This window comes from Lampris incognitus, chromosome 9 (genome assembly GCF_029633865.1).
Source record: "Lampris incognitus isolate fLamInc1 chromosome 9, fLamInc1.hap2, whole genome shotgun sequence".
Classification (NCBI taxonomy): domain Eukaryota; kingdom Metazoa; phylum Chordata; class Actinopteri; order Lampriformes; family Lampridae; genus Lampris; species Lampris incognitus.
In genome coordinates this window covers 18,078,220-18,091,013 of record NC_079219.1, presented here as the reverse complement: position 1 = coordinate 18,091,013, position 12,794 = coordinate 18,078,220, and the positions used below count along the sequence as shown (strand labels likewise).

Here is a 12,794-nt window from a genome sequence, read left to right as displayed (position 1 = left end):
TACTGATATTTTATATTACTTCTTTTTTTACCGTATTGATCATTCATAAACCCCTCTATTTAATCAATGCATATTTTAAACTAGTTTGGACCCAGTTTCCTAGAAGCAACTATGGCTTGACTTACCAAGAAACATCATATTTCTAATTGTGTGTGTGTGTGTGTGTGTGTGTGTGTGTGTGTGTGTGTGTGTGTGTGTGTGTGTGTGTGTTCAGCTATATTAGTAAGGATCAATTTGAGTTTAAACCACAATAATTTGGACATTGAGGACACTTTGTCCGGTCCTTACTTCTTTGGGGGTCTATTTTAGAGTTAGGACTTTGGTTTACAGCTAACGTTTGAATTACGATTTAGACAAAAGTATCTACGGATTGCAAGACGGGTGAAACGTACAAGACACGCCCCCATAGTGCGAGAAATGCCCCCCCGTTGGGTCGAGGTTGGGCGTTTGGAGCAAGTGGCGGGAGTCCTGTTACGCCCCTACATGTTCCGCCCCTGTTTTACAGTCCACAGACGGATACTTGCCGATTTAGAGGAGCGCTTCCAATTTCTTCGGAGGGTCTTCCGTGTCATCCGTTATCTAGTCAATGGCTAACACCTTTGATTGGCAGGCATATTGACCTATCAACGCTCTTCGTCAAACTCCAGTTGGGAAAAAAAAAGTTCGTAAAGTTTGTTAGAAATTTGGCGGTGAAGAAAGTCATAACGGGCCATTATTTGTAAGGTAAGATGGTAGCCCTGTTTGAGACTATCGCAAACCAATAAAATACAAAATGTAATAAAATGTGGCTTGTCCAATTCTACTTTCAAATGCCTCGTTTTCTGAAACCTGTAGGAATAACGCCTAACACGTTCGTTCCCGTAGAAACGTTTTATTATATCCCTTTGTTCATTTCTATCGAAACACCTTTATTTCGTCCAATATTGTGTCCATAGTGACAACGAACAAGTATTGAGTTCAGTGTTTTCCCGGCGCAAGGTAGAAAGGAGTAGAAGAACGGAAGCGTCCATATTGACAGACGCATTTGAAAGTTGACTTAGACAAGCCACAATAAAGTGATAGTTTTATGTTATTGCACACATTTCAAAAAACATGTGTCAGTTGGGTAACGGAAACGTTTTAAAGGATGTCAGAAAGCTTATCAGTGTCGGTCGGGAAACCTTGCCCGAACCAAGTGTATAGTAGTGCCGCAAAGCGTCTTTTACGGGGCTGGCATCAACGGAGTGGTTTGTGCAAACGGGGCTGGTAAGCTCGGTATTACCTGCATCAGGACTATTTCCTGCCGTATTACCTCCTGTAACCTGACTTTACACACTTCCTTTATTTCTGCCTCCGCTTCTCTGTCCCAATGTTATATCGATCTAATACTCGCCAACGAAAAATCCCTCCTCTCACCACCAAAACCAATTGGAATACAGTCCGCTCCTTCCAGCCCCCCCCCCCCTTCTCTACCCCTCTTTCCCTGGTGGTCCCTCGGTTATCAGCATCACTCATTCTCCGTCCTGCACCACGAGAATTACCGCCACCCATCCCAACAGAGAACATGTTGCTGGACAAACTGGTACGGTAAGGGGGTATTTACTCAACAGTTTGGGGTTTCACAATATGGGGCGTCGTGTGTAATAAGCTGCGCAATGTCGCGCTTTCTCGTTTATTCAAAAGCATTATTTGAGCCTACTACTTGAGACAGACACGGATGTCCGTAGATCTGTTGTTTCCGCCATATTCTTCCAGTTTATCCTGTCAGTGGTTATTTGCAAAACACGTGTAGATTTGCTGACCGTTTTCAAGTGGTAAGCGATGTGTAAAAGTGTGAGAAGGCGATTGTTTTTCAGCCGCGGGTGGTCCCCATTCGCTTTCATCTCAGCATCGCGTCCGTCCTGGCTATTCACTAAGGTGGTCACTCTTGACTGTCTGTTTGTCCAAAAGTGTCATTATTTAATAGAAAGTATCTACATCACAACGGGAAAAGAGGGGAATTCGTGTCGCTAGAACTTTGGAAACCGTATTTTCAAAATTTGGAAATGCATATTGACGAGCAATGTTAAGCATATTTCTTTGGTTAAATACGCTTTTGGCACTTTTTCAAAGGTTATTATAAATTCCTACTCCTCTGCAATATTCCTTGAACAGTGTCACAGGGTGTTTGGTTTTTGAGAGACCTGAAGGACATTAGCAGTATTGCGGGTGGCAGAAGTGATGGAATCGCTTGGACTGTCAGTCCTCTCCTGTCCTTAAGCAGCTTTACAGGAAGAAATGGAAATCCAGTTCTACATGTATGCACGTTGCCCTTATAGAATCAGCAGATAATGTAGAACACTTCTTTTAGATATTAAAGAGTATCAGAATAGTTCAAATATTTAACCAAAATGACAGGTGAATATTTCATTTTTATGTTGGTTGGTATGAGTACATTAAAATGCCATTCAGAGGTGAGAATGGATGGTAAGCCTGTTGAGTTTTTAAACTAGAGGAAGAAATTCCAAAGTCTTGCCACAGTGTGAGATGCTTTTCAATCTTCAATGATTTTTTTTCTTCTCAAATTGGAGCCCAAATTGGTGTCCAGACCATTTATGTTGTTCCTATGTGTGGGTCTGGGATTAGGGACTCAAAGACGAGACTAGAGCTCTTGGTGTGACTGCACTGAAAAGAAATGGAAATACTGACTACAATAAGGAATATATGAATTGTAAATCAGTTTAAAATACTGCAGTGAAATGTTTATTGTTTAAAAATATTTGTCCTTGGTTGTTTTTGTCATGCAATTGATTGATTTTGCTGCTAAGAAGGTTAACTGTCTCATACTGAATTGCAAACAGACTATATGACCTTTTGATCTGATCAATATTAATATCACTGATAAAACATTTTAATGTCAGGTATGCTGTAATTTTAGGTTGTGTGTGTCCTGTCCATCCTATGTGGCACAGATGTGTGCATGGGACATGTTTATGACCGGCACAAACGTTCAGGGGATGAAGGGGCTTCAGCAAGGATGGAGTGTAAGTATGCTGTTGGATTACTCAGGTTTATGTTCTTACTGCTTAAATAACAATCAATAGCCGTGTGCCATTTTCAGTAAAAAGCCTACATCACAGCTACTGAGAGCCACGTTTCATGAATAGTCTAGTGTAAATTTGTCCTTCTACACTAAAGTTGCTTAATTCTGTTTTTAAGGGAAACTTCCTTATTGAGTACTCATATGTGCAATGTAACTACCGAAGGTAATGCCATCTAGTTTATGGATATGAAGGTGCTATTCTATGTTCTAACCTCATACATATGGCCAGTGAAAGTGATAAATTGTTACTAACACACACACAAAGATTACACTACACTGCGTGCATTCCTCAAGTTTACGTGGAAAATTTCATAACTTTGTTCCATGTGTATTACCATTACACATTTTCACAGTACAGAAACACAGAAAAACATATTTGTGCTTTTATTAAGTTTCCAAAATGGTCAGTACAGGCAATGCACAGTGTATCTTGGATACATGTTAATGTACCTTGGCCAGGCGTATGAAGGGCATGGCAAAAGCCACACTCCTTGAGCAAGCCAGACATAGAAAACAACCTTTGATTTTTTTTTTTCATTAGACTTGGTCATGAAACAGCATGAGGTCCAAGGGTAATCAATCACCCTGACATCACCTGGAGTGACACACATCCAGCCTTGGGCATGTGTCAGTGACTGCTCTTCTAAACATGAATTGCATGCAATTAGATGAGAACTAATTTTCTCTACCAGCAACTGTAGTTCTTCAGGAATTTCTCCAGCTAACGTTTAGTTTATTTGAAGGATTATTTTATCTGAAATGTATCCCAGCACACACAGAATGAGCCAGCAGAGAGTATTGGGGAGGGGGGCAAAAAACAACGAATCACTGTGACCCTGCGTGGTGATGATTGGACAGCTCTTGTGTGTTTTCTGGGGAAAGAGGGGATGTGTTTGCCCAGTTCTACCTTGAGTCAATATTAAGAGAGCATTGGAGCCCATTTTCTGCCCCAGATTTACTGACTCTGCTGGTACAAAGAAACTGACACTTTTTCTTCACAGTAGGATTTAACATTGTGCCAAGGACTGTGACCGACAACTGAGATCTTTTGTACTTGGGTTGCTGTCTTGTACCCCCTTGCTTTCTTAAGTGGCGTAAAGGAGAGACAGATGCCACAGCCCTAAGTGAGAGCCATGGAGTTGCGGTTTAAGTTGTGTTGACAACCCACCTTCCTCATGTATTGAGCTTGTTTTTTTTTGTGAGAGATGCAGGCAAGTTATCAGAGGTACTGTGGTGTCAGGCATAGGAGTGAGGCTGACAACAAAGGACATAGCGGCAATAGAAGAGTGCTGAGTACAGATATGCTAATGTGCCAATTGGTTGAGCAATTTGAATAATTTGGAAACTTTGCGCGCACACACACACACACACACACACACACACTCTCTCTCTCTCTCTTTTGCTCTCTCGCTCTCTGTCCCTTTGGCAATAGTTGTCATTTTTTTCATGCGCGAGTGTACAAGAAAAAGTTGTTTTGAGAATAACATTTCAAGTCCTCTCTGTGCAGTTGGGAGCCGGACTAGGTTTCAGACCTGTTATTTTGGTTCTTGCTGTAAAAGAGAACCATTACGTTTTTAACAAGTAAACAGAGACAGTCTGTTCATTCTGTACCCTGTGCTGAAAAAGATGACAGTTCACTTTCTTTTTGTCTCCAAGGAGCCACATTTCAAAAAGAACAACATGTCTCTCCTCCCTTTGGCTACCCTAAACAGAGTTGGAGAGCTATTTCTGGGGTTAACATGTTATTTTTCATTGTGCTTTCAGACTAAATGGCAGTAATGAGCCTTCTGGTTTTAGCAGTGAGGGCAGTACTGAGTGGGCAGACACGGCACTGGAACTGCTCTCAGTGCTGTGCATAGTTGTCTCATTTCCAAGTATTCACATTTTTTAAAGATATTTCCCGAGTTTTCTCTCTTTTTATTTCAAATATCTTTTTCAGCAACATATGGGAGCTCAGTTTTTTGGGGTTTTTTTTTTTTTTTTTTTTTGAAGACTCGGGAAAAGATAAATGAAATGCAACTGAGATCCTCTTTCAAACCTTACAGCAATCAATGCCATCAAATCACTACAGTATTCTCTATTTTGACAGCAAGCCTGTACTGCCAAATAAGCGGGATTCAATATTTGGCATTGCTTTTGTGATTAAAGGTCTGTTTACACAGCAATGAACTTTTCTTCTTTTTTTTATCTTTACAAGCAGCTAGTCCAAACCTGCACTTATTTTTACCTTAGAGCGTGCAAGGCATAGAAGATTTAGAATTCATTTGACAGTTTAATGTGAGTTTAAATCCCGTCTACTTTTTGAGAGGCCTGCTGTCGGCAGTCAAAATGAACCTGTCAGTCTTAAGCCAGGGAATGTTCAGTCTAATTGGAAGTTGAAAACTCTGACCACCATACCAGCCCAAAGCAGTCTAACATGAAGTGCTCCCCAGCACTTAAACATTAATTGATAAGCTAAACTCAATAAAAAGACACAAACTTCAAATTATGACACGTAATTGAAAATGTTCACACTGACTCAGCTGCTCTCTCCCTCCTCTCCAGCTCGCTCCATGCCTTCCAGTGGGCCTACCTTTGGCTCTTGTAGGAACAGGTGTTTTGAGTTGGATGAGGCACAGCCACCAAACTGTCGCTGTGACAACCTGTGTAAGACCTACAACAGCTGCTGCCCCGACTTTGAACAGCTCTGCCTCAGGACGGGTACCGTTTTGATTCTTACATTTTGCATTTACATTCTTCATCGTTGATTCTTTACCGCAGCTTTCATTTGCGCTGTCCATGGATGTTCCTCCTCGTTTTCTTATTTTTCTCCCTCTTCTCTTTCTGTCTCCTTTTCCTTTAAATTCTACATGTTACCATTTACTACCTAAATGTTGAAACATTTATTTAGTGAGGGAAGGTTTGCTGAACTTGTCTTTTCTCCATTCTGTCTCTCCCTGGCTTGTCTGTATTTTATCTCTCCATGTGTCATCCTCTCTTTGTGACCCTTTTCCCCATCTTTCTTTCTTCCTTTTCAGATCGCTTCTCTTCTCCTCTTCTCTTCTCTTCTCTCCTCTTTAAGCATTCTTTATGCTTCACACGAGTTTGTACGACTCATCAGCAAACAGCTAAACTCGTAGTTGGGGCGAGCGGCTATCCATCATATTGGTGGGATTGACGTGATGATGTGTTATAAACAGGAAGTCTTTGTAATCATGACATGAAGAGTCAAACCAATGTGGATAAAGGCGGACACACTGAAGAGATTTTTTCCCAAAAGTTGTTCACAATGAGTGGAGAACAGTCAACACAGAGGTGGAAGTGAGGTTTGAACAGAGAGAATTTGCAGACCACTTGAAATTCTGCCCTTTTTCACACTTAAGCACACCTCGTCACTCACTGTGGAAAGTGGGCATAGACTTTGGAATTTAGGTTTCGGAGACTTGCAAAAAAACTTCAGATGCCACGTTCTGTCCATGAAATAGGTGGTGTTTGTTTTGCTTCCACCTTGACATCCTACTGTTTGAAAACAACAAGGCCATAGACCTGTTTAGAGCTGTGCTGTGGTCTTTACCTTGGCACTGGAGAAGAATTATTATTTCTGCAGTAAACCTCTTAGTCTCACCAGTTCTGATCCAGTGTGCTGAGGCAAATGTTAAAAGCCATGTTGTCTGTTAAAAAAAAATTTGGGGGGGGGATTCCCCCCCTTTTTTTCTCCCCAATTGTACCCGGCCAATTACCCTATTATTCTGAGCCATCCCGGTCACTGCTCCACCCCCTCTGCCAATCCAGGGAGGGCTGCAGACTACCACATGCCTCCTCCGATACATGTGGAGTCGCTAACCGTTTGTTTTCACCTGACAGTGAGGAGTTTCGCCAGAGGGATGTAGTGTGTGGGAGGATCACGCTATTCCCCTCAGTCCCCCTCCCTCCCTGAACAGAAGCCCTGACCAACTAGAGGAGGCGCTAGTGCAACGACCAGGACACATATCCATATCCGGCTTCCCGCCTGCAGACACGGCCAATTGTGTCTGTAGGGATGCCCAAACAAGCTGGAGGTAACACGGGGATTCGAACCGGAGATCCCTGTGTTGGTAGGCAACGGACTAGACCACTATGCTTCCTGGATGCCACCGTTTATAAACATTTTTGTTCAAAAACATAAAATACTCAAAATCAAGGTACTGTGATTTTGGAAATGTCCATCAGCTTGTCCATATGGTGTATCTGCTTGTTTGACGATACCAGGTATTTTGTGTTTTTTCAAGTTGTCGGTTATTTGGTTTGCCTTACTGTACATATTTTTTCTCATTCTCATTCTTTTTTTGGGGGGGGGGATTTTTTCCCATTTTCTCCCCAAAGTTATTTTTTCTCATTCTTAAATTCCTTGAGACAAGGTTCAGTCATGATCTAAGTGATTAGTTGTTCCTTATTTGTACTTGCTGTATTCAGAGGGTGGGTATGAGTGCACTAAGGATCGCTGTGGGGAGACTCGGAATGAACAGCACGCTTGCCATTGCTCTGAGGACTGTCTGACCAGAGGAGACTGCTGTACCAACTATAAGACTCTGTGTAAAGGTTTGTAAGTTTTATATCTCACATTCTAATGCATTTAAAGCCTTCGGCCTTAGATTAGACATTTTAGAGACTCCACTGGGATCCAGTATTGATTCAAGTAGAGAATTCTTCCTTAAATTATATTGGAGAAACAGTTTACGATGTTAAACTGCTGTAGCAAGTCTTCAGGAACTTAAAGCGGGAAGCAGGGTGAATATAATGCTACCCCCCACACACACACACACACTCACAAAAAAAATCCATATAGGGGTTGTACCACACTTGTTCAAACTGTGTCATACTGACCCTTGATGATTAAAGATGTGTGGCCAATTATGAAGGATTCCTCATACTCTCTTTCTGATCGTCTTGTTCTTTCAGGAGACACTCCCTGGCTGCAAGATGAATGTGAGGAGATAAAGACCCCTGAATGCCCTGCTGGGTATGCAGCCAAATGTTTATTCCTATACTCTTTGTTACAGCAATTTTTTGTGACCATAAATAATGTTTTAAGAATTATTTTTGTCTATTTTTGACATTGTAAGCCTAAACAGCTTGTAGATGTGCTCTTTCCTTCAACAACTTTTATGTTCCTTTCCTGACCTGTTATTAGATGCGTGAAAATATATCAAGTATATCTGTTAAAGGATAATTTGTCTCTGTGTCTTTCACTCTGGTTTTTTCTGTTCCCTGTGTGTTTTGTAATGCTGCAGGTTTGTGCGTCCACCCCTTATCATGCTATCAGTGGATGGATTCAGAGCTTCTTACATGAAGAGGGGCACCACAGTTATCCCCAACATTGAGAAACTCAGTAAGGCCTGGATGAGACTCTAATTGTGTTGAGCAAAGGAAGGAGGGATGGATTAGCTTTAACAGTTTTGAAAGTTAAATGTAGTTGTCACGCTCAAGTAAGGATGAAGAAAACATGGCAGTGTTACATTGTATATTAAGAATGTGTGCTGTTATGGATATGAACTGTTTTTGTATCATCAGTACAATCATTTATACTTATCCAGGTGTTTTTGCTGGTCTTACCCATTAGGAACATGTGGTACCCATTCCCCGTACATGAGACCAGTTTATCCTACCAAAACCTTCCCCAACCTCTACACTCTTGCTACGGTATGGGACACTATCTTGCATTATATACGATCTGTCATTTGTTAGAAAAATTAAGGTCAAACTTTAATGCTAATATCCTTGATCCACTGTTACAAAAACAAATTCTGTTCAAACATTTTCACGTTGAGTAATGAACATGGGCAATAACACCGTCTGATCAATCTTCTGAGCACATTATACATTTATCGACAATAACTAGGAGCCTTTTTGTCTTGCACTTTACAAAAACAACATCATTAATTATATCACAGTTATTATATTAACCAGTGGTAATAACAAGTAAAATTACTTTTGACAAATATTGTTGGACTGAGCCTGGCTTGAATGATAATCTCATTTTGAATGTTTCTCAGGGCCTGTACCCGGAGTCTCATGGCATTGTTGGTAATTCCATGTATGACACTATTTTTGATGCCACCTTCACTCTGAGAGGAAGAGAAAAACTCAACCACCGCTGGTGGGGAGGACAGCCTGTAAGACTGTCTTTTCTTTTCTTTTCTTTTCTTTTCTTTTATTGTATTGTATTGTTGCTTTTATGCTATGGACCAGCTGTGTGTCCGAAATAAAGATTATTATTATTATTCATTTCTTTTCTTTTCTTTTCTTTTCTTTTCTTTTCTTTTCTTTTCTTTTCTTTTCTTTTCTTTTCTTTTCTTTTCTTTTCTTTCTATTGACAACCTGTGTCTCTCCTTCTGTTTTTCTTTTTCTTCTGTCTGTTTCTCTGTCATCTGTGTCTCATCACAAGTCTGATAGCCAGTCTGATAGACTGCCAAGGACTCTGGATCTTTTTGCTCCTATTGTGCATTGTAGCTGGACTTGACCCCATATATCACATAAAATCGATTGTCAGCTCAGAGCTGTGAGGCCAACAAAAATGCTGCTCACTTTAATCTTGCAGCCAACTATAGTGGAGTGGTTTGCTTGGTACCGATTCAACAAACCGACTTTTACAGGCTTCATTATACACTGAAGAAGGTCAGATGTTAATCTGGGATAAATTAGTTTTTAGGGTTTAATCTTGGTCTGGCAACATTAAAGTTCTTGAAATTAGGTGGTTTGGCAATCTAACCATCCATTGATTGTGTTTTTTATGGCCAAAACCAAATGTTGTCGTTAAAACAAAATCAGCCAGAACTTTACTTTCTGGATTTGTATTTGTTGGTTGCCAACATTTAGCCTTGCACAGCCAGCCAAAATCTTGCCAGCTCAGTTTTTTCACTCTAATAGTCTGGCGAGGATCCATTGAGAATCAACTGTGTTCGGCAGCTGAAAGTCAGACCAATCAGCAAACTATGGGGAGGGTTTAGATGATGATGACCGGTGAGCAGTGTCACCATTGTTGTTTTCTAAATATGACACTGCTCAGTGGTTTTGGATTAGAAATACTCACTGGTTTTGGATTAGAAATAATTAGAAGTGATTTTCCAGAGTAAAATAGGCCACAGTGAGGAGCACAGCCATTGTTCTTGGTTTTCGAATATGGTACTGTTCACTGGTTATTATCATCTGAAGTTTAGCTGATAACAACCAGTCAACAGTACCACAGGTACTGTCTAGGTTTAGATTCTAAACCTTTCTTGCTGATTGGTTTGACTTTCAGCTACTGGACACAAATGATTCTCAATACACCAAGCCCCCAACCTGGGGCTAATATTCCAGATTAATATCTCGTATCAAAAAAACTAAACTGGTGAGATTTAGGCTGGCTGTGTGAGGCTAGCCAGCATTATTTAATGGAATAAAAATAATCGACTAGCTTTGGAAAGTAATGTGGACTTGCTAATTTCAAATGCAGAAGTCTCTCTTAATAGATAGTCCTTACAAACCAAAATCCTTTTGCATTGTTTTATAACCACAATTGATAAGGTCTGCTTGCTATTCTACAAAGTTGCCATGATGATGGAGAAATGCTTTGAGATTCCCAAGGTCATGCTTCTCTTATTTGTTCATATCCCAGAAAAATTGTAACAGTCTTATACTAAACAATGTTGGGCTGATAAAATGATGTGACTGTGCAGGCGTGTCATGTCTCTCTCTCATTTAGATCTGGATCACAGCAGTGAATCAGGGAGTTAAGGCTGCCTCCTTCTTTTGGCCCATGTAAGTCTGTTTCAAACACACATTCATGCATACGCACGCAAACACAAGCACTGCCTAAAAGGTCTTACATATCAGGAATATCAAGGCTTTTGGAAGAATAATATTCTCCCAAATAACTTCTTTCTGCCTTTCACTTTCAGTACAACCTTTCAATTTTCAGCATGAACATGCATCTGCAAAAACCCAATTTTCATTCATTTAGAAAGATCCATCCATCCATTATCCAAACCGCTTATCCTGCTCTCAGGGTTGTGAGGTTGCTGGAGCCTATCCCAGCAGTCATTTAGAAAGATGGGTTTTTTTTTCTTGCGATGACATTGTAAGAATTTACTGATCTTCAAATGGAAGTTCGCTTTAAACGTAATGCTCCCCTCCCAACAGGGAGATCAGAGCACAGGGCTGGCTAGTAGCCATAGGTGGTGCTATTAGGAGGCAAGGGGAAGCTTAACTTCCTCAAAATAATCACCTTTCTTAGGATAAGAGATGTTCCAAATAGTGCAGTCTTCTGTAGTTCTTGTATTCTGATGTTACCCGGGGTCCATTGGGTGTATTTCTCCATCCCTTTTTTTACAAGTCCCAGGGCTCCTATCACTACTGGTATTGTTGTGGTTTTCATTCCCCACATTCGTTCAATCTCTATTTCAAGGTCTTTATATTTCAACAGTTTTTCAGTTACTTTTACTGAGGTGCTCCTTTCAGTTGGGATGGACATGTCGATGAGTAGGCAGCTTTTTTTTTTTTTTGTATCAGCAGATGATGACAAATGCACACCCAAATAGCATTGTTTACATTTCACTGATCCGTCTTGGTTGCATTAATAATAATAATAATAATAATAATTATTATTATTATTATTATTATTATTACATGCTTTTAAAGTTCCTCGATTAAATTGATTCCACAACTTTTGATCTAAAACAAAGCAAAAAGAGTTCTGCAGGATTTTTGTAATAGCGAATGATTAAGGGACTGTAGCTTGTTTCCCATGGCAGATTCTCCAAGTCAAGAGAACATGTCCATTCCTGTTTCTCCTGTGCTCTTAAGGCCAGCATGGGCTGCTGCAGCACTAAACCTTTTGCTTTTAGGACACAACGGATCCCACATTTATCGGTACAGAGAAGGCTTTGATGGAGAGGGAAACAGATCTCAGGAGAGGGATGGCGCTTGGCTGTTTTTACAGCAATTTGGGCAAATGGGCCTGTTTACATTATGCAGGGTTTCTCTGTGAACAGAGGTCGCAGACGTGCCACTCTTTCAAACCATGGGGGCTTACCAAATCTTAGGTGATTTAACTGTCCTTGGCACCAATAGAGGTGCAAGAAAGAGGAGGCAAAAAAGAGAAAAATTATGCAGATGAGAAAAGAAACAAAGAATAAGTGTGTTTGCATGTGTGAGTGTGAACCTTTTCCTGTGTGTAAACACAAATGCCTGTGGGATGTATTTGTGCATATGTGGTGCTACACGCATTTAAACTTGATGTGTCCAAATATCTGCAAGTGCATATGTGGCAGGCATTACCAAGTATCTGCATGTGAGTTTTATACAGTACAGTATATGGTTTAAGGGTAATAGTACCACAGAGAGGATTGGAAAGTTAATGAGGACCAGGATTGCAACCAACGGACTGACTGGGTTTAGCTTGCTGGGAGGTCCCCCTTACCACATCCTTTTTTTTTCTTTCTGAAGGGTCGGTGGCAGTGGGGGGTCAGGTGGGGGTGGGTGAAACAAGAGGTGGAGAGAAAGTGTGAGAAAGAAAGCGATAGGAGGATACACTGAGGTGAAATTATGGCCAGGTTGAAAGGCAGAGGTAGGGAGAGGAAGAAAGCAGATGGGGAGAAATAGAGAGTGGAGAGGTGAGAGAGAGAGGCCCCCTGTCAACTGTTGAGGTAGTGTAACCATACTCCCTGTTCAGCGAACCGACCCCCTGCTGCCCCACACATGGAGCCCCAGTTGGGGGGCTTGGTCCTGGGCTTGA

At 40.9% G+C, this 12,794-nt stretch overlaps 1 protein-coding gene across 5 annotated transcripts in view; it reads left to right on the top strand.

Moving 5' to 3' along the window:
* The first annotated feature begins 528 nt into the window (after positions 1-528).
* Positions 529-12,794, top strand: part of enpp2 (ectonucleotide pyrophosphatase/phosphodiesterase 2) — a 49,915-nt gene continuing 37,649 nt past the window's right edge. For 4 of the 5 annotated variants that reach the window (XM_056285822.1, XM_056285819.1, XM_056285818.1 and 1 more), the window contains exons 1-9: positions 1,463-1,561; positions 2,897-3,002; positions 5,606-5,761; positions 7,493-7,618; positions 7,979-8,039; positions 8,311-8,408; positions 8,640-8,719; positions 9,073-9,192; positions 10,764-10,819. In XM_056285822.1, coding sequence (XP_056141797.1) covers positions 1,544-1,561; positions 2,897-3,002; positions 5,606-5,761; positions 7,493-7,618; positions 7,979-8,039; positions 8,311-8,408; positions 8,640-8,719; positions 9,073-9,192; positions 10,764-10,819 — 821 coding nt within the window. In that variant the 5' untranslated portion in view covers positions 1,463-1,543. Of the gene's footprint in view, positions 724-1,462; positions 1,562-2,896; positions 3,003-5,605; positions 5,762-7,492; positions 7,619-7,978; positions 8,040-8,310; positions 8,409-8,639; positions 8,720-9,072; positions 9,193-10,763; positions 10,820-12,794 lie in introns of those variants that run through there. The other variant, XM_056285820.1, reaches the window with a different exon arrangement.